The 22,533-nt window shown below is 45.0% G+C and overlaps 2 protein-coding genes across 2 annotated transcripts; one reads left to right on the plus strand and one right to left on the minus strand.

Annotated features, from left to right (window-relative positions):
* Positions 1–4,341: 4,341 nt before the first annotated feature.
* Positions 4,342–5,861, minus strand: LOC129598059 (uncharacterized). The gene is made up of 2 exons (XM_055495804.1): positions 4,685–5,861; positions 4,342–4,602 (listed from the first exon to the last, which is right to left on the minus strand). The coding sequence occupies exons 1-2, from the start codon at positions 5,391–5,393 to the stop codon at positions 4,514–4,516; spliced, it is 798 nt and encodes a 265-aa protein (XP_055351779.1). The 5' UTR covers positions 5,394–5,861; the 3' UTR covers positions 4,342–4,513.
* A 12,569-nt stretch (positions 5,862–18,430) lies between these two features.
* Positions 18,431–22,027, plus strand: LOC129598064 (rootletin-like). The gene is given in 2 exon segments (XM_055495808.1): positions 18,431–20,218; positions 21,914–22,027. Coding segments are annotated over 2 exon segments (1,902 nt in total).
* Positions 22,028–22,533: the final 506 nt, after the last annotated feature.

The raw sequence follows: 22,533 nt of genomic DNA on the forward strand, positions 1-22,533 counted from the left end.
ATTTATTGAATTGATCGAGCATGATTTCGACGCATTGCACCGCTTTCGGTAAATCAGTAGCGGATTTCAAACCAAGAAAATTACATTTGCCAGAAGGAAACAGAACAGCACGGCCAACACTACACTTGATGGCTAGACCACTAAACAATTCAGGTGTATACTCCATGTGAAAAAACTTGCTGAATTTCTCGATATGCACACGTTGAGGAAAAGTATGATTAGCCACAATATTGACAATACGAAATTTAGAAATGGTACACCGGTATCCAATAGCGGTTAACATGTTAGTAAAATGCTGCAACAATTCATGGGCTCCTTCTTCTGAGCGGGCTCCGTTGACGGTGATTTTGCCATTGCGGTACAGTTGACAGTGCGCTTTGTATGGTTCCAAGATCCGCAAAAGCAATCCAGAAAATCGATGGGGTATATACTGAGCCATCGGCAGCGCCTTTTCAATTTTCTTCAGGTCCAGGGTAGTGTTTAAATCCGCAACGGCAACGACATTGGTGATTTTCGGCATCGCAATAGTACCACAGCGTGAAACGCACGGCTTTGCGCAAGGTGGACACGGGGAGGGTGGTCAGCTTATGATACGGCGGGCATCCAAAGTTTTCCAGGTTGGCGACTTCCGGTAAGTACTGCTCCAAGAGGCGGCACTTTTCCAGTCCCTTGGCGAAGAAACGGATTTGATTCGGTCGGCCAATTTTTTTGAACATATCCTCTAGGGCGCAGGTCACTTGGTTATGACGATATTCTCCTTCGGTATTCCACAACAATCCGTGGGAGTGGCGGGCTTGGGTGCGCAATAATAAACCGTATTTGGCAGCAACGCGCGGGAGTGTAAAAGTGTACAACTCCTGCTGTTCTTTTTCCGGGCAGTAAAAGGCAAGCTGCTTAATGTATTTCTTCCCGGCAATAACAAACCAGTCAGCATCTAGAATACAAGGAGTGGCCATTTTGGATCAGAATGAATGACCACTGCTGCGTCACACGGCTATTTATAGCTGTGGAAGGTATCACTTTTGAATGTTACAGGTGTCATTAAGAAACATTACACCGGTAACTTTTCAAAATTACCAGTACCCATTCGAATGTTACAGGTCGGTAACAATCAATAATTACCAGTATCACTATCCATTGTTACTACGTTCCGTATGCCAACTATAAAAAGCTGACAAGTTTCTTCAGAAAGCTCAGTTCTTTTTTCTAAAATGGAGTTTCTGGATTTGCCCCCACCATCGAACAAGCGACCTCGGAAGCCTAAAGCGGATGACGTCAAGAAGCCAAAGTTGGAGGATGCAAAACCTCACCAACGATTTGCCTTTACTCAGCAAGGCCGCCCCGTCTACCGCCTAAGCAACGACAAATTCGTTTACGTCGCCCGCAGCACGACCGACCACCATGTTGTCCGCGTTGTTTTTGGTGAGTGGAAAGAGCAACCGGATCATTCGTGGAAGCCGACTTGGGGTAAAAGCATTGCCCTCAACAAACCTGGATTTTTACGTTTGGCTGCTCTGATGCTGACGGGTACTACGGATATGGATGAAGCGACGCGGGCCTCTTCAGCTGAAACGGGCAAGTTATCCCCATTATACCGTTTGGATGGTGGAATGTATTTTAGTTGGAACCGCTTCAACAGTGCCAATGTGGCAACAATCCGTCGCTATCATCAAAAACCAGCTGGCGATCTATACCCTACGCGCTATGGCATTTCCTTTGGAGAGCGGTGCTATGATGCCTTGAAGGAACTGTTGCAAGACATGCAGCTGTTTAAAGACATGGCGGCCATTCAGAAAGAACTGGGAAAACCGGACCCTGTCAAGGAAGGACTAATGTACAAAGAGTTGCTAAGCGAAGTAGCGGAAGCAATGGTAGGACTGGTCAAGCTGACCGATGACGGAACGGGTGGAACGGGTAAGGAGCGCCCAAGCGACGGCGAATGGAATGCTGCTATGGAGCGCCTAAATGAATTGCGGATGGTGTATGGCATTTTATTTGGCAAAGACAAACTGGGCGTGGAACAAGCACTGGAGCTAAACGTTGCTGGATTTCTAGCCAGCAATGGAAAGGAATTGCGTGACCGTGTAGGTCGTATGCTAACTGACGAATGTTAAGTGGGTTCTTGAATTATATTATCTTTGTATACTATACTTTGTCACATTTACTGTTCAATAGCGCTGCCCATTTTTTTGCTGATCATTTTATTAATCGTTTGCAAATCTGCCGGATGAGATTTCCATCAACCATGGTTGTTTTTAAATTGAAAAAACAGTTAACGTACTGGCACACCATCTTGTCGTTGCTCGCCTTATTATCAGTAAACAAATGCACAATATTCGTAAATGACTCGCCACTACATCGTCGTAAAATGAAAAACAGACAATATTGGCCACAGACGGTACTGAGTTCTGATTGAAACTGCTCGGATTGCAAGACAATTTCATTCTCTTTAGTTAAACTAACAAAGTCTGACGAGTAAGATTCCAGCTTCTTGCCATACGAGTCGAACACTTCCATACTTCCATCCATTTCCTGATACAAAGCAATCCAATGCTCTCCTTCTCGGTCAGCCGGATCAGTATTTACCACACACGCTGCGGGATAGGGTTGTAGTGACGGAGGTACTTCATTACTGGCAAAAACACCACGAAAAGTTTGGGTGGTGATCGGATGGCCCTGCAAGGCCTCGTTGATTTGCTGGCTGTTCATGTTGAAAAGTCCGCAATCAGCTGACGGTGTTGGTTGATCTCAATAACGCTGTCGTACACCAGCATGCACACCATCATGATGGTTTTTCCAATGGTTTTCCAAAGGAAACAGAAACGCTTAAATTGCCCTGTTTGATCAAAGTTAACGGTCCGCGTCCAGTATGTCCGGGCGTGAGGTCAAACCCATATAGCGTATAGCCCTGGTTGTACTGCGTGCGCGTAAACGGGAGACTTCCTTGTAGACTTGGTCGATGGCCCAACGTATCTAGTAGTCCATCATAGCATTCCAAAGACAGGCTGCGTTCAAAATCAGCCATGTAAGGTTTGTTGGGATAACTTTGCCCGTCCACTTCCACACTGATTTGCGTCAGGTTAAAGTGTTGAAAGTTGAACGGATTGCGTTTACTTGATCCATGAAAATCTTCACTGTCCACAAATCCAATGAAGACCACTTTGGGAATTTGTCCAATTTGCAGATTACTGACCACTGTGCTCTGTGTCTTTTGAGCAATATCCGACACACGCATTACCACACGTTCAATGTGGTACTTTACGGTTTTTCTTTAACAATTCTCCCGTCACAGCCGTTAGAAAATCAGGGGATGGTATATATCGTCGAATCGATAGTCGAGCGTTGCGGATGAATGGTTTGAAGGACTTTGTAGCATCCTGATCCCACACGCGCAAAGAAAATTCCGGTCGGCTGACTACTAATCGGATATTGACTGGCACACCCGTGCACAACGGTTTGCTCTGGTCAAACAGATCCGCAAAGAGCTTGCCCGAAAGTTGCACATAATTTCCACCATCAAACAAGGCTTTGCGGTTTTTCTCGCCCTTGTTTAGTGTTTCATCGTTGAAGCGCAGTGCGGTATCGTGGTAGAAAGCCGCCGATGTCAATTGACTATTTTGCGCATCGGTCGTGTAAGATAGCAATGATTCCAGATAAGCACGGTATGGATAAAATGTCGCCGCATCCGAGATGAGCCGATTAGCCACCGTGACGTGACACGAGGAAAACAGAGAATGCAAGAAATTGTTGACGGGCGCGACACCATCGGCTGCCGTCATCGCTTCCCATTCTCCACTAACCTTGCGCACTTTGATGCCCACCTCCAACTCCAGTATCATATCAGCCAAACTAAGTAAACCAGACGTACTGGGAGGAATGAAAAAGTTGATGTCTCCAGCTGAACCGTTATCCGTCAATATGGTGGTGGGATTCAATTTCTCGTTCTCCGTTCGCCAGCGGTCAGTCAACGTGGCCGGAAGGGCAAATAACTGATTCTCCAGCTGCATGGCCGGTTCCGAATCTTCTACCATGAGCATGGCCATTTTTATATAAAGTCGAGAATATCTTTAGGGGGAATACGTTTTATCCGTCGCAATCGTTTTCGACCTTGTCCTTCTTGAGGAGCTAGACGTTTCTCAATCGCGGCTCCGGCACGTGCTGCTACATCTTTAATAACCCCGGTAGCAGCTTCTTGCAGGTGTGGTGTGGCGGCTTCCAGCGCGGCTTTGGCATGGGGAGCTGCTTGCTTTAAAGAGGGGCCGCAAAGGAAGAAATTTTGGCAAATAACCTTTTAAGGATTTGTGGAAACCCCGATCCATTCTGCAAGGTCCCTCGGTAGCGTATGAGCGCGCTTCCTCCGGTTTGGTTCAGGAAGACGCTTTCATAACGCCGCGGGTCGGGTACGTACGGAACCAGAGGCATTTTCAATATAGTCTTTGGGGTCGGAAATGCAGTTTCACCAACGATTTCCCGGTTTGGAATTTGGCATCGTCTCCGAGATCATTAGCAATAGTCAGGTGAATGGTTTCGAAATGTTGTCGTAAAACAGGAACGTAATGCGGAATGTCGAACCGTGCTTCCACGATTTGATTGACTTCTCCTCTAATAGGTACAGAACGCAAAAACTGCGCTGCTGTGTCTCCGATCAAGCTGTAGTCAGCCACATCGCTGTACACAAACAAACTTTGATTTCCTAACAAAGTGTTCACGGGACGCTCCGAAATAAAAGTGCTCAGTTTGGGATTGGGCGGTTTGGTCAAGAACGAGAGATATTTGATTTGACTAGTCTTGGTTTCCATGGGAAAGGGGCCCCGCGCATTGCCGTGACTCTCTACTGGCACATCTGGTTTGAATTCAGCGCTGTCGAATCCAAGAATCTTTTGCAGAATTGATGATCCTGGAGGAAAAACAACAGACACACGGTCGTTTCCAATGTTTAGTCGCACGCGATGATTTGTTGGGGTGAGGAACTGAACGGTAAAGGCTCGATCGTGGGACAAAGCGCTTTTATCGGAATGAACCGTATCATCCACCATGTATGCTCCAACTTTAGGCACCAGCGAATTGATCGTTTGCAGTAACAATTCAGCATTCTTAAAGTTGCCCGGCGGAATGGTAATTTCATCTTGATGGATGACGTAATCAACAGATTCAATAAAACCTGTGTCGTCTTTTTTCAATCGGAATTCTTTCACAATATTCACTTGTATTTTCTTCTCCACCGGCAAAGTATAAAACGAGTTCAAGTATTGCAGCTCGACAAGGGCCATTTCCCACTTTCCTTTGAGAGTGATGGGGTGTTTCAGTTTGGTTGTCCAGTTAGAGGCTGTGTTGGTTGCTTCTGTTGCCACGTCGCTAGGCAACGTCACGTAGAAAGGAGCCCCTTCATACATGATGCTTTGATCCACGAATCGTGTTCCGGTCCGTATCCTAACCAACGTACCAGTACTTTGTTCCCTTGACGTTTTACAACGTGGTCGATGGTATACTGGTCCGGTACAGAAACTTTGGAAAGTTCGTGTTCGTAGAATGTCCCTTTGATAAGATTGTCTTGATAGTCTTTCAACCGATAAACGGGAACGTAATGCGGAATAACTTGCACAACGTAGAAAATTTCCTCCTTAAATCGATACGCGTAGCCTTTTTCCATCTTGCCTTTGTTGATAGCAATCCGCACAGCGTCCCCCACACTGTACCGCGGTTGGTACGCAATCTTTGGTGGATACAAACGGTTGTAGACCGATAAGGAATTGCTGTGCTTAACATCCACGGGGCGCATTCCATGCGACCGATGCTTTGAATGGTTGTACGAATACACCAAGTCCTGCAGCTTGTCCACATAACGTGTTGCAACACGTGCGCGGAAAAGTCGGAATATTCGCGACTTGATGGTCCGTATGACTCGTTCGGCCATGGCGCATTTAATGTCTTCGTTTTCCGAAGTAAACATGGCGATCCTTTTGCCGTTGAGGAAGTCTTTCACCGTCTTGTTCAACATTTCTGTTCCTTTATCATATTGGAGCTTTTCCGGTTCTCCCAATTCCTTGAATGCTTGCTCTAAAGCTGTTTTGGTTTCTTTACCGGTCTTTCCTCTCAAAGGAATTACGCTCAGTTTTTTGGAAAAGCAGTCAATGACAAACAGCAAGTACTTGTATCCATCGTTTTCTTTGGCATACTTAGACAGATCAGCCAGATCAGCTTGGTATTGCTGCTGCAGTGTCGTCACGACTACTCGGTTGCGTGGGAACCGTTTGCGGTTCTCCTTCGTCACCGTGTACGCATCGATCCCTTGCAGAATCTCCAAAGCTTTCCGTTTGTTGGCTCTGGTCTTTAAACTCCTTTGGAATCTTGCGATGCCGCCAAGGCTTCCGGGATTTCTTGGGTTTAAGTACTTTTTCATCAGCTTCTCCATTGTTGCAACATGTGGACACACAGTTGATCTTAAATATGCGGCATAATCGCAAAACACTGGGTATCCAACTCGCCATTATGGCAAAGTAATCCACGGTAAGCGTCGGCTGCCGCTTCCCACTTGTCTTTTCTTTTGGACAGGAGTTTCCACTTCCACAACCACTTTTCTTTTGGAGCCTTTGGTGGGTAGAGTAGGCGGAAATAACGGTCGACGTGGAATTTTTACCGGTAAAAAATCTTCTTCGGCTTCCCGATCACGTTTGCGCCCTTTGGTTGGTAAGATCTCCGGAAATAATGGAACACGTGGTTGCTTTGAAGAACTCCTAGTATCGTGGAAATCCTCTTTACCCTCCCGTTCGCGTTTGCGCCCTTTGGTCGGTAAGGTATCAGGGAATAACGGAACACGTGGTTGTTTTGAAGATCTTTCAGTATCGTAATCGGTCCGTTTCCTTTTGGAACCAGTTGGAAGAGGTTTCGAAGATTCAAAGGTCAACGCTGATGGCTGAATGGTGGGAACGTTCGGTATTTCCAGTAAATTTTCGTCGGGCAAGGCTTTCTGTTTCAAAGCCAGGAAGCGTTCCAGTATGCTTGATAACTGGCTGGCTTTTTCATACTCATTTATATCGGTACGATGCAAGGTTTTGGCTAATAAGGCATCCAATGACAACACCGCTCTTGCTTCGGGAGGTTCCTTATTTATCTGTATCTGCTCATGTAGTCGCGCTTCCATGTCACGGCGCGGTACAATGTAGTATTCATCCATTTCCAATCAGTGACGTCAACACTCCGGCTATAACGGGTAATATGGCTCCAATGAATCCTCCTTGCTGTAGAATTTTCCGCTTTTCCTTGTTTGGGTACCGCCGGAGAGCAATCAACTTTAATGCTTTCCGATGGCGTTTGCACTTGTCCAGTTCGGTGGGGCTGAGGGCCACAGTGTTCTTGACAATATTAACCGCAATTTCTTCCAAGGCTTTCATCTGCGATTTGTTCATATAACCCAATAGAACTTTACGCTGTTTGGGTTTCAGATTTTGCAGAGTAATCAGGAAAGGGGCTAAGGCTTTAACACGTTCCGACATTTTGGCAACGATTGGTGTAAATTCTCATCTGGTCATATGGCAACCCATGAGAGCGGATCCTTAAATAATCCGGACATGCGGGTCGCATATCAATGATCAGAGGCTGGTAAGGTTGAGCAGTCACTTTTTTGTACGCTTCCACTAAATGTCTCAATCCTGTTTGACGGGCTAGTAAGTTGATTTGTTGGACATCCCTCACGCTCTTAAATAGTATCAAGTACTGGGAATTGAGGGTAATGTCTCGCATCGATTTTCCTTGCTTATATAAATTTTGCAGCAGAACAACGACTGAAACGTTGTTGTGATGTATTCCACGCGTGAACAAATTGGAGCAACGGTCGTCTTTACATAAATCAGAAGCCAGGTCGTCAATGATTATCAACGTTTGCTCGCCGGAGACGGTATCGTCTAGCAGCGAAAACAAATTATCCAAGCCTTTGACAAACTCTACGTTCTTCAAATTATGAAAAGCACTCTGCCATTCTCCGTAGCAGTAAATTATTTTAGATGGCGGCTTATCAATCAGTATGTCACTATTGTTGATCAAAGAAAACACAAAATTGGTTTTTCCAGACATTGTCGGTCCACAAATGCACATTCCAAAGGGTGCGCAAAAGCGCGGAAATGAAGACAACGTTCCATACATTTTGTCACTTTTGCTAGTTGGATTTATTTTGCGCCTTAAATGTTCCTGTTTGCAGTTATTTAAGGCGATGACCTGCAAACAGCAAGTATTTAAGCATGAACGTTTCAAATTGTCGCGCTATGGCCGACCCAAGGCGTTTGTTTCCGAATGCGACCCCTATGGGTCGCAGATGTGAAACAATTCTATTAACGCTTCTTTACGTCATCTTCTTTATTGTTTTTGCCTTATTCATCGTGACGGAAGCGGTGGGGAAAATGCTACAAACCAACTACTGGAACAGCACTTTAAAGAACATCACTCACCCAAGTGGCAGCTAGGTAAAAACGGCCAGTCGGTTATTCTTTTGCAAAAATCTTTTATCGCTGGTCGTGCTTTCAGTTGCCAGTTGTGATTGAAAGCATCGCAACCGAAGAAAGCCAAAGCACCGAACGCGGAACAAATTTTACATGGCCACCGGAAAGATCCGAACGTCCTGACGATCTACAGTTGGATTCCCCATCGGTTCCAGAAATGCCCTGCGATTGGTTCCAGTTAGGTTAATTCCATTGTACATCAGCATCGTCGAGCTACGTCGAGGATAAGGCTGATGATTCAACAAAAACAAGCACTCGAAGTCGTAGCAATCGGTCCTGGACTGTTCATGATATATCGGCATCGTCGAGCCAAAGCCGTCACCAACTCGTTGACCTGACGATCTACAGTTGGATTCCCCATCGGTTCCAGAAATGCCACGCGATTTGCTCCAGTTAGGTTAATTCCATTGTACATCGGCATCGTCGAGCTACGTCGAGGATAAGGATGATGATTCAACAAAAACAAGCACTCGAAGTCGTAGCAATCGGTCCTGGACTGTTCATAATACATGGGCATCGTCGAGCCGAAGCCGTCACCAACTCGTTGACCTGACGATCTACAGTAGGATTCCACATCGGTTCCAAAAGCACCATGCGATTGGAAATCAAGCGCGCTATTTGCAACGCTCCTGTGAATTCCAGTTTAATAAGCCCATGGTGTCGGATGATGCCGGTCAGCAGTTCCTCCATAAAGAATTTGCACATTAATGTGTGGCGATGCCGTTACGATTCAATAAAGTGTGGTGGCCGCCGCCATTCAGAAGATACATTGTCCCTTAAATACCTGCGGAACTGCTATCATGCCTTTAAAAATGCTCGTGCGCCACCATATGGCGTATTTTTTTTGAAATAAAAATACCTGTCATGCAATTCCAAACTCGTATTTATTATGAAGCTACCGGATTTTTGTTTCGTAAATCAATCAGTATTCCAACAAGATTTACGCAAAATTACTGTTAGCGTTAGGCTTAGTAAACAACCAAGTCATGAACTGCAAAACTCTGTCAAACAATGTTAAGAATCGAATATACCTAGTAACATTCTTTCGTTACCGCGGTAATTATTGATCGTTATACGGTAATTATTGAAAGTGATGCAGTATTTGTTTACCCTTATATAACTTTTCCATCTACGTTCCGTACGGAATACAATTTTAGTACAAGGTGTGTCAGGAACCCACTAGAAACTGATGACAAAAAAAAAACCTGAATGACAAAAACCTGAATAATAATATTCAAAAAACAATCTCGTAGGCGGCAGTAGGTCAACTAAGGTTTCCCATACCTTAGTGTAGAACAACTAAGGTTTCCGCCTGTGTATAAACTAAGTTTTGAAACCTTAGTAAAAACAAATGTTCTTACATGCACCGTCGTGGCGGAGCGACGATTTATCACACTCCCGCCGACACGCTCTAGTAAATTATAACCTAGGTCCCGATATTTTAGACCCGTAAATATTGCCCTAGGTCCAAAAATTTAGACCCCCGGATAAAAAAAACGCGTCAGGTTACATCGGGATACTACTGAGTTTTTATTGTTTCTTAGGCTTCCTTAGGTTTTTTAGGTTATTCTTAGGTTTCTTAGGTTTCCTTAGGGTTTACCTAAAGAAACCTAAGATAAGAAATCTAAGATAACACAACTTATCTCAGTCACCTAAGAGTAACCTAAGAACTAAAAGTAACCTAAGAAGCAGCTTTATTGGAGGTCAGTTTTAGTGTTCAAGATGTTGCGGTCAGCCTTTGGGTAGCCAGAATGTGACTTTGAGCAGTCAGACTCAGACTTTGAGCAGTCACAGTCAGAGTATGAGTGGTCAGAGTCAGATCTCGAGCGCGGGCACTTTTGGGCCCTATATCGCCGTCGGCATGCAACTGTACTTGCGATTGGGGTACAATCCAGTTGTGTTTGGAGTGCGGCTGCTGCAGCTGAGAATCTGTGGGAGTGATACCAGTGGTGCCAGGGCGGGTTTACGTATGGCCTTGACCCCAGCTAGAAATACTGACTCACCAATTGGCCCGCGGGATGTCAGCATATAACGAAGACGTATGTCATGTAAAGCCAATTACATCTCAGAAAATCAATTTTTTAAAAAATTTTTCTCGCAGCCGAATGGCTGACCAGGGAACATTTTCCGCCTCCAAATTCAAAAATATCTCCTGTTTTGTAAAAAGGTAGTGTACTACTGTAGTATGCTTTAAAAATGTTTTTAGCTGCCATCGTCAAGGGGGCGTGGCCAGACAACAATTAAAAGTTTGCATGCTGTCACATACTGTGTAATGCAGTGCAGTACAAGTTATTCGTAATTGTTACGTAAACTTTTTTCTGTAGCACCGTGGACTTTTGCAGCTTTCCGCTGTCGTGAAATGATGTAAAAGAAGCCTATGTGCGTCGGCTCGTGCCATTGCTGCCTGTGTGCACATTTTAAAAAATTTGTTATGAAGTACAGCACATAACTGTTTATTAACAGAAAAAAGTTTTTTGCAAAACTTATTGTTTACTACAATTTCGATAAAAATTTTCCGAAAATGTTTACTCAGGCAGCAACGGCCGGAGCCGACGCACTTGGGCTTCTTTACATCATTTCACGACAGCGGACAGCTGCAAAAGTCCACGGTGCTGCAGGAAAAAGTTAACATAACAATTACGAATAACTTGTACTGCACTGCATTATATGTGATAGCATGCAAACTTTTAATTGTTGTCACGCCCCCTTGACGATGGCAGCTAAAAACATTTTTTAAAGCATACTACAGTAGTACACTACCATTTTACAAAACATGAGATATTTTTGAATTTGGAGGCGGAAAATGTCCCGTGGTGAGAGCATGATGGTACATAATTCGTTGCTATAAATGCAATGTCATTGACGTAATCGCTTTATAATATTATCATGACGCTTCGAGGCTTTCCGCCGTCAAAGATATGCTAATGCAGCATCGGATGATATAATCTTTACGACGACACTGCACCCGTCCGATTGGTTTTGGCGATGCACTGGCTAATCAAGCCTAAAGGTGCATTAGTTTAACCAGCAGTTTGCAGTTTTCGCATAAGTTTGTCGGAGGCCAAAATCACACCTAGACTCCCGATATTTGCTGCTTTTCTTTTCCAGATTTAAGCCCAAATCTTAACCGCTATTAAAATGCCAAGCGAATTAACAGATTGATACGGCTAGCACGGATACGATGTGACCTTATATCCGATGGAGGATAAAGCCGATGGCTATCCTGTTGGACTACCCGCTGTGGTGCGGAAATATATAACTGGCATCAACCGTGAACTGCGGAAGTCCACAATATCACAGTATGATATAGACGGTGCACTATAACTTCCAAAACGCAAGTATTTACTAGTTGCAGGCTGAACAATATCAGGAACGCTAACGCTGAATGAGCATTCTGTAAAATTATTAATAGTTAATACTGACACGTTTCTGTAGTCAGCAATAAACTGCCACCAGCCGTTCAAGCCACTCCATCCAGCCTAAATTTCTGGCTCGTAATGTTGTCACTTGTCGGCTTCCGCCCCAAGTTATGCTCAGTCGGCTGAACAGTAGCCGCCTAACCCATGACCAGCCGCTGTCATCTCGAAATCAAACGTTCTTCCAGCAATTTAAACTTCATACAAAACCGTAAAATCTTGTTGCGCAAGTGTTCTGGAGGCTTCAAATTAAGTTGAACAGCTGTTCCATGTTCTGATGGTTTTAATGCTGTTTACTTTGTGTTATAATGTTTTTTGTAAGTGATGTGTAAATTACTGTCTAATAACTAAGCCAATAAAATTCATCCCCATTAAAAAAAAAGTTAAACCGCAGAGTATGGTATACAGATAGTGCTGCCTCTTCGGTATAGCGCGTGGAGTGGTGCACTGTGCCCAGTGCCCAGCAGGGGCAAGGCAACGGCCGCATCATGCAGTGGTCTTACTCTATCGACGGGCGGCTACAATACTTGCCTAAAAGAGCAGTGACCGAAATTCACAACGGCTATTGTGATCACGCGCGAACGTTTGCACCATTTGTCGTGAGTTGGGCACTATGGATTTCTAAATTGTAGCCATTGTATGTGCATGTACACAAACTAGCCAGTTAACATGTAGTTAACTGGCTAGTTTTTTCGTTAAATTTTTCTGGTAAACACTTGATGTTGTCACCACGTACCACACATTACGACGCCGGCAATGAGCCTTTGTTATAGTATTATTACTAATCGACTGGACAGATTGTTATTTTATAACTCATTATCGTTAACCGTCAACATAACTTCATTGACCTACTGGCAGCTGCATCTGCATGCGACATAATATTTTAAACTCTGCTTATCCTGCGTAGCGTTAATATTTTCCTGGTTGTCATCCCTCTCGGAAACTAACCAACATGGCAGCCCTTGTTAATCGGAATTGTGCATTTAAGCTACACTAAGTAACCGAAATTCCGCAAGCTGGCCGTGCGACACAAATTATCGCACGCTGTTGATAGTGATATTTGGCATGTCACAGAATACAACTTAATGAAGCGTTTTCGTAAACTCTTATTGAATAGGCTTTAAGAAGCCCTATGCTTCTACCCATGTATGAAACTTGTATTGAAATAACTTCGGTGATCAGGCAGCTTATTTCCGCTGTTGGCTAAAGATGTGTTTCAGCGGTTCGCACAAAGCTCGTTTACTGTTACAATTAAAGCTCATCACAATAATAATTTGCATATAATAAGTCGATATGCGAATAATTCAAGAGAAAAAAGTGAAGTACATATATTGTATGGTAATGTATGTTAATGCGCAGTATCCATTCTCGCCATCCCGCTAACCATATGTATATTTTAACGAAAGTCAGGTCTGGTGTTGTGAGATATGCATAATATTACGAAATAGTTTCGCTTGAGGAAATCTTAATTGTGTATGACACAGAGAGTAATGGGTATGCAGATAATGTGCATATCCATTGCAGCTCTGCAATAGTTCAGACTGTTCGGTTTGAAGTCACTATGGTCACTCTGCAGTCTGAACTATTACTGTAGAGCGGCAATGGCATATCATTAGAAATACTATCCTATGGGCCGTAGTGTATCATGTATGTACATGTGTCAGCAATGCCATATTGAAACCGTATAGACAGTCCTGCTTTGTACAAGCTTGTCCGGTAATTTCTGTCGTAAAGGTACAGATAGCACATATTTAGCGCGGAATTTGCGCTATAGGATTGCCACTACACTACGTTTGGCGTAGCACGCAAATTTGTGTATCTCGCTGTTTTGAACCGGCAGAAATTACCGGACAAGCTTGTACACCACAGTATTATCACACAATATACACATTAGACAGTAAGAAACGTATTCTTAAATTTTAAAATACAGTAACTTGTTGAGAAAGCAATATTTCAAACCTTCAGCTAACTGCACAATTCTGTGTGAGCCTGTGTCTAATACAATAATGGTGTTTATGTAGCAGAATGTGAAGAAAAATAGCGGATATTAATAAAAGAAATTCGGTCCAATGTATTGTAATACGTCTGAACTTTACTTATATAATGACATTCCATTTTGTATTTTTTTTATGGGTGCCCCTATAGGCACCCCCTAAAACCCCTCTATATTATAGGCACCCCTTTTTGCACCCCGTTTATTATAGGCACCTTTTTTAGCTTAATTTGATATATAACAGATTCAGTGTTCTTAGGTGATAATGCAGCTTTATTCCGATAATAATTTAATTTTTTAAAATAGTTTTTCTCCACTGCGTCGAGTTACGTACATCAGGCTTTCCAACCGGTATTAAAACAGAACGATTCGGCAAATCAGCCAGCGAATTACATAGATATCGCCTCTTCTACTGTGACCAGAAGGTCATCTTTCGCGTTAGAGAGCTCATTCATTATTAACTTCCTTCCAAACCGTTTTCACCTTGCGATTTTCTCAGCTTGCAAGACTTTTAAGCCGCGGCTTTTGTGAATACGAAGTTCGCGGGCGATACCACAGAGATCGTTTCACCAGTGTCGGAAAAAGCCATCGGGCCGGACTTGTTGCAGTTGAACTTGTTGGATAAAAAAATCTTTTGAAATGGTGCTTGCGGCGGATGAACTACAGTATATAGTTAGTATATTTTGGCACTTTTTGAAAAACGTGCGGGTTCATTATCAGATTTTGTAATAAACTTTCTTATAATTTTTTACTGCACAACAGGGCGCAACATAAAAATGTCAGTTTAACTACTAAAGGTAGCTAAGACATTGCCCTTGGAAAAACAATTTTGGCCTAGAAAAGTATTCCAAGCGTTAACACGGAATTGATTTTCGAAATCTCTACTTTCCTTTTCACGAGAATTTCGAGTGCGTTGTCCGATCTGCAAGTCTGGTGCGAGCTGGGCACTGGTTTCGGCGGCTATGAGTGGACATGCGAGCTCCAGAACAGTTCATCTCGTTTTTCTCTCTAGTGCACACTTTCGTAAAATTTTTTCGTACTTAAGGGAAGGCTCCAGAGACTGAATGTCTCGGGTCATATAGTACTATCATACTATGTACGATATTAATCAAAAGTGGGTGCTTATAATAAACGGGGGTTTTAGGGGTGCTTATAACGGTTTCCTTTTTTATTCTTTCTTGGGAATTTTTGTGATGAAATAGTGAGTCCTGCCATTTCTGGTTCAAACCAGATTGGCAGGGACAAGTTGTTCAGGGGAAGAACACTGCAGTGTACGAACTGCCCTCGGTTCTCGCAGCATCTTTTCGTTGGCCTTCTTAGGTTCTCATTGCTCCTTTTTCAACTTCATACCGCCCGTGACGTACTTCGGAACCCATTTTCGTCTGTCTAATGGAGTCGTCAGACTCCATTAGACTGTAATAAGAATATATATAACAAAACGAAGCCTACTTGAGCGTTATGCCCGGCTGTTCTGCTGAGTCGCGAAATCGTGATCGACTTGTAAGTGTTCGTTGTATGCTTACAACGATAATAATTGTAATCCTGTTTTGGTGCGACAACATAGTGTTGTTTGCCGAATATTGAAGGACTGTCTGCCTTTCTGTGAGAGGGGCTTACATATTCTAAATTTTCTTGGTAACCCAGGGACTCACAGTTAGTGAAGTTACAGTTACTTGCTTCGGAACTGCTGACAGTACATGGCTGACGCAGGATCATGCTGCGGAAACTCATCATAACAACTTGAAAAGTTGTGTAGTTGCAGTTCCATCGGTGGTGGAAGCGGTATTTTCAGAGAAGCAAAAATACTGGAAATCCTAAAGCGCCGCTTCTTCCACAGATCAGAAAGGCCGCAACGTAGGTAGTCGCGGTATATTTTTCATATATAAACCTGCGCGGGCGGGCAGAAATTTTCATATCAACGCTTGGAATGTTCGTAAATTATTGTGAGTTTGTGGATTGAAATCGATGGATTGGTAACTCATATATCTTGTCGAATGACCTTTACGCTATTGGACTTACCATGCATTTCGTAACATACATTTTTGCTGCGTTCTTCTGTGGCATTTATGTACATAATTTTGTTGCGGTACGTAGTCTGTTGTAATGTTACAGTGTTACAGCACAAACTGGTCGTTATATTATCCCAAATGTGTACATCAAATGTTCTTATTGCAGTTCCTGAAACTATGCGATAGTTTGAGTTTAAGTAGTTGCTAAAATGTTGGTCAAATTATAGTTTGGCAAACAACTGATTATCGTGTTATTTTGATTTAGGCGGACAACATTCGTTGCCGCAGTTTAAACGACAAATGTGCGACTTTCTATGCGATTAATGCATGCTGTTCCGGCTTAATCTGCAACCTAACGGACGGTAAATGGGGGGTTTGCAATTATCCAAGCGAAATCTCCACGACTACTCCAATATCTTTGTGGCTCACCACAAAGAATTCGCCTCCGACGCCTTCCATCAAGGATAAGCTGCCAGCGGCCCAACAATCAGCCCCTAAGATGTCATCATCCAGGCATACTTTTGACGATAAGAAGACCACTCATTCATCTACCGCAGCCAAGCCTCTGGTCGCGCAACCTGTTGATGGAAGCAATGCGTCTGCCTCCTTGAATACGATCCACGAGTTTTGCCGGTTATCGGGTACAAACGCCGAGACTTGCCCATCCTGGACGATGCGAGACGGGAAGTTTGATGCTGGAGGTAGGCAGGATGATAGATTACAGATGATGTGATACTAATGGATAAATTACCGTATATTCAAGCCTGTCTCAGAAACGGGTAAGCACTTGTGAGGCGATGGCTCCCCTGCGTCCACCTTAGTGACGCTACTGGAGTTGGGGGAGTGCTTCGTTGCACTACGCACTGGGGATTCCCCATGGAATTGCCGTCTGTGGCGTGGCTCTCTTCTGATTGGCTGACGGCTGCTGTTCACTGTGTTCACTATGCGCCGTGCAGTTTATATGTGAGAATTCTGGTAGACGTTAGCTCACCGAGCATTGAACGTCAGTGTGTTGGTTTTCACGATAGAGAACGTTAATAAAGTGTACTACGTAGACTGGATATCGTGCGTTGTGCATTTCTTCCTTTAAACGTCACGTATTACACTCCACGGAGTCCTGTCAGTCTGGGCTACCGTCCTGGACTCTTTCACAGTCCACGGTGATATGGTAGCAGAGCCGTGAACAGACGGTTTCTGAGTTCTATCTGTTTGGCGAACGGCCACATCTTACTTGTTTGGCGAACGGCCATATGGATCTGGATCATCTTGATCTCATTGATCTCATTTCACCAGTAAGGCACTGGTTTTCCTCATCTGAAGCAAGGCGCACTCATCGGATTATCAACTCTAAAGGCAGCACTGACTAGAGAGTCTCCTGTAGGAGAACTCGTCGTGCACATCGATTCAGACGGCAGAAGGCTGCGGTGCAAGACCTCTCCTGTCGGAGAACTTGTACTGTTTCCTCTGCTAGGCAGCGAGCACCTCTTGTTGGGGTCAAGGCTGTCGGGCACAAGAGCCGAGAAGCCACGAGTTGGCAGCACCGAAGGAGGTGCCAAGAGATCAGTTTACGCGCTTCATCAAATTGGTTGTAGAGCGACCTGCTGGTAGGCCTGACAAGCCCAGCAGAAGGCAGACTAGGTCGGACAGGAAGGCGCCAAAACCGTGCGGAATACGGCTGCGCGGGATCGGAGTTTGGAGAAGATCATCTGGATCATCTCCATCATCTGGATCATCTTTTTGCGGGATCGGAACGGTAGACAGGTAAAAACCGTTATTAATTATTGGATTGGTTCAGGCGTAAAAAGCGCAATTTTCATTGGTCCGTATTGGGCTGAGCTAGACGTGTGATTGGTCAGTTAAACGGGTTCTGATTGGTCAAAATTTTTAACGGTAAAATCGATCTAAAACGATCTCCTACCGATCTCCCAGCAGTGAAAACGATCTTTTTTCATTGGAAATGATCTAAATTCAACTAAAGGAAGTTGATTTTAATTGAATTGAAGTGACCAAAAAAGTGACCATCTCGGAGATCGATCATCTCGAGATCGTCAGTGATCTTGACTTCAGATCAGATCGATCTAAAACGATCTCATAACGATCTCTCACCAGCTAAAACGATCTCTTCTCATCGTAAACGATCTAATTTCAATCAAAGGAAGCTGATTTCAATCGAATTGAGTTGACCAAAAAGTGACCATCTCGGAGATCGATCATCTCGAGATCATCAGTGACCCTTGAGATCAGATCAGATCAGATAGTGACCTTTACAACTGAGCTGAGATCATCCATTTCAATCGAATACGAACTCTAAACGATCTTTCTAGCAGTTTTATCGATACTAACAGCTGGAGGAGATCATTTTTGAGGCAAACCTCTCGATCTTTTTGTCAAAAAGTGACCTTTAAAATCGAACTCGATCGAAGTAGATCAGCTAAAAAGCGATCTCAGGGACTTAAAACGATCTCAAAATAACGTGTGTGTGAGCAAAACCAACAGGTGCGTCACAGTTATCCGATCACAATGGACAAAGAAGCTATTGAACCGACATCAAACAGCAGTCAGGGGAGCCGTAGCTCTCACGGGTCACAGCAAGGCGCACATAACCCGTACAAGAAAGACTTGTACCCGTACTCGCGTCCAGTTGGACATGATCGAAACACTCGAGCACCGAAAGTCCCCGTGAAGAAAGATTCACGTGGGTCGGAAGCGACATATCAGAAGGCAGTCGAAGCAGTGTCAGCTCAGGAGAGCTCCAGTGATGATCTGAAACGATCTCCCGCGCCTACGGCGGGAAGTAGTGAGGTGAACCAGCAGGTCACCAAAGAAGGAACGAGCTCGGAACGAGCTACAGAGATGGATCCGACGTCGCAAAAGGATGTAACCGCCCAGGATAAGAAGGAAAACCTGGATAAAACCGATCTCAGCGAACAGCTAAAGATCACATCCGACGATCTCAACGAGCTCAATCTCGATGACCTCACACTTGGAGACGAAACAACAACCGAGGATATCTTCGAGAGTCCAATGGCATCTGATGAGATGATGTCTAATCGCGGAAATGAAGAATCGTACTTCACTGAGGATGAGATGACATTGAATATGTCATTCAAAACCGCGATGAAGGAAGCTGATCGAGCTCAGGGATTGACACCTTTTGAGGACATCCCCGAGAGTCTGATCGAAAGGAATCAGACAGGGAAGATCGTCAACGTACGATCTCCATCTCCCAACAGCCCCACTTCAAGCCTGAAACGACGAGTCAGAGAACTTGAGATTTCGTTGGAAGAAAAAGAAGCTCAGGTTATCAAGAAGAAACAGGAATATCAAAATAAATTGGGATCATTACAAACGCGCATATACGAGCTGGAACAACAGCAAGGCATATTGGAAAGTACGGCAGATGAGTGGAAAGTTCGATATGAACGTCAAAAACAGATCGCTGAAGAATCAGCAAAGATCGCGGATGACAGAGAGATGGAAGGCTATATGGCAGTAAGCGATCTCAACGAGAGTCTGTCAGAGGAATCCGCTGAACGATCACGTCACATAGCCGAACTCACAGATCGGTGTGATGAATTGCGCAAAAAGACAGATGAAGCTGAGGAAAAACGAAGTGAATATGCGACCAAACTGGCTGAAGCGACCAAACGGTTATCGACGGTGAATAAGGACATGTTCAAACTCAGGAACGATTTGAAGGTAAGAGACAAGAGCATTGAAACGCTTCAAAAGGAATCGGAAGATCATCAGAAACGAGCGGATGATGCTCTCAAAGTGGCACAAGACCTGAGAGAGCTCCTAGCTACTGAAGGAGAACGACTTAAAAACGAGATCAGGCAGGTCACTGAGGAGAACGCGCAGCTCAAAGAAGCTGGTCAGAAGGCGGCCGAATGGGGCCAAAGATGGGAAGATGAAGCACGACGACTAGACACGAAGGCGACAAAAGTCGAAGTAGAGAGAAAAGAACATCAGAAAAAGATCCGTGAGCTGACAGATGAGAACATAAAGCTCAACACGGAGCTGGTCGATATGACGCAGACGGTGATGACTCACCAAGATGAAGTCACCCAATCGAGAACTCAACTGAAATCGGCAGCTGATGCGTATGCTCAACTGGAACAGCAAATGAATCAGCTAATTGACCAGATTAAAGCGAGAGAGACGGACGAAAAGGAGTTAAACGCGGAGACGATTCAGCGGCAGAATTACGCCCATATGCTCAAGCAGGAGCGAGATCAGCTGCAAACGGAAAACGAGCAGCTTAACATCAGAATTAAACGTCTCGAAGATGAGAACAAGGGCCTAAAAGTGACAAATAAACATAGGGAAGAGCTAATTCTGCAAGCAGGAAGTGCAAGAGAGATGCTGCCGACACACCCCCGCCCAGTTATAGTAAGGCACAAGAAGCGGGCGGGAGCTTCCACTTTGAGATGCCGCTACGAACGGGTGGCGGCACAGGAGGCTTCAAAGCGGAAAAGGATGGGGAAACTTCGGATAATAGGAATCCGTCGGGTAGTCGCCAACCTCATATGAGCTCAGATGACCCCTCACAGTTTCAACAGCCCATTGAAACGGCAGTTAAAGATGCAGTTAACCAAGATGCACGATCACCCCGACACGAACATGACGGCAGATACTTCGGGGATTATCGAAATGATCGAAATGACAGAAACGAACGATATCAACGAAATGATCGAAATGAAGATCGAGGGCAACGGGAATTTAACAGGTCCATCATAAATATGGGCCGCAAAACTGACCTCGCGACTTTCGACGGTAACCGCGATGCGGTAAGCGGATGGATCAGATTGGTGAAAGAAACACAACGGACATACGATATGACCGACGACCAGATACTGATCGACATCGCCAGCGCTGTCAGAGGACCAGCTAAGATCTGGTTCGATGGTGAACGAGACATCGAAGAAGCTGAAGAAGAGGTCTACACGGTCACGGAATGGTTAAATAAGTTCAGAGATGAATTTGGAGATCGAAACGAAGAAGTCCTCGGCTTACGCGAAGCCATGGCCAGGAAATTTAGACCTTGAAAAGAGACGCTTGAGCAATTTTACCAAGCGATCATGAAATTCAAGGCTAAGAAAGCCATCACCGAATTACAAGCAGTTGCATTCCTTATCGATGGATGCAGAGTCGATAACGATCTCTATAAGGCGCTGAAAACGAAGGGGTTCAGAACGCCAACAGAGATCAAGGACTTCTTCCGATCTTGGGCAGCGGCGAAGACAAGTACAAAGTAACCGAAAACCAACGTAATCAACCGGATTACGTGACCATCCGCTCGGGACAGGTCGAGATGGCACAGAGGCAATATGCAGCCACACCGTCTCCAGTGGACTATCAGACGAGATCGCCATCCCCAACTCGCAAGGAGATGACTTTTATCGACAGTCAAACCGGACAACCGATCTCGTATGCCATGGTCGCCGCGATACAAGCGCAGGCGCAGGCAAGGCCAATGGCCCCGGCAAATGTTATGCCGAGTCCCCTGAAGGGAGGGGTGCCCCAACAACAAGGAAGGTCCAACTATGGAAATGGAAACGGAAATTGGAATGGTGGCCAACGAAATGGCAACTTTAACCGAAACCAGGGGCAGGGCAACTATCAGCCCAATAACCGACAAGGGAACTACCAACAGAACCGAGGCAACTATCAGCCACAACAGGGTTCCCGTACAGAATGAAAATTCGGTCAACTTGACGGATGGATCGCCCAGGGCGTGCAGCTGTGCCAGAATTGTGTATTTGGCAACCACGACGCACAGAACTGCATGTTCGCTGGTATGCCACCAAACCGGAACCCGAACTTGTTCGCCACCAGAGAATGGGAACGGCTGCGAGCCCAAGGTGGCTGGCGACAAGCAGTAGCGAACGGCTACGACCTGGTTGCGAGATGGGCTGCGTTCAAGTAGGGGAACGGTGGCGGCGGCCAAGGGAATGGAAATAACGGTGGTGGCCAAAATGGTGGCTATAACGGCGGCGGAAGATGTCGTTTCCGCGGGCGAGGTCGCGGCAATGGACGCGGCGGATACGGCAACCGGAACGGCGGCGGCAACGGACGCGCCGATAATAACGACGGTGGCGGCGCGAACGGCGCTGACCAGAGGAACGAACAAGTCCAGCAACAGCAGGCGCTGGATCAGGGAAACGGCCAAGATCAGTAGGTGCCGGTGAGCCTACTGATCCTCCGCAACCGAAACCACCGGATAAAGGAGGAACGCAGAATCGGATTGCGAAAGAGATGGCTAATAAGATGCCATCATCAGTGGGCAAAGTACCACAGCCACAGAATCGGACTGTAGGCGACACGGCTAATAAGATGCCGTCACATCAGCTGAAGGAGATGGTTCATAGGATGCCATCACAAGTGGACAAAAGGCCACTTCCGCAGAATGGTACTGCGAAGTCACCACAGAATGGTACTGTGAGTGAGATGGCTCAAAAGATGCCATCACAGGTGAAGAAAGGACCACCTGCGCAGAATGGAACTGCGAAACCACAGCAGAATGGTACTGCTGATGATCAGTTGATAAATAAAGGAAAATGTAGTGCCGAAAAGCTAAAAGAACGGCGCGCTCAACGTAACGAGATCATTCGAAAGGCGAA

This window comes from Paramacrobiotus metropolitanus, unplaced genomic scaffold (genome assembly GCF_019649055.1).
Source record: "Paramacrobiotus metropolitanus isolate TYO unplaced genomic scaffold, Prichtersi_v1.0 Parri_scaffold0000113, whole genome shotgun sequence".
NCBI classification, from domain to species: domain Eukaryota; kingdom Metazoa; phylum Tardigrada; class Eutardigrada; order Parachela; family Macrobiotidae; genus Paramacrobiotus; species Paramacrobiotus metropolitanus.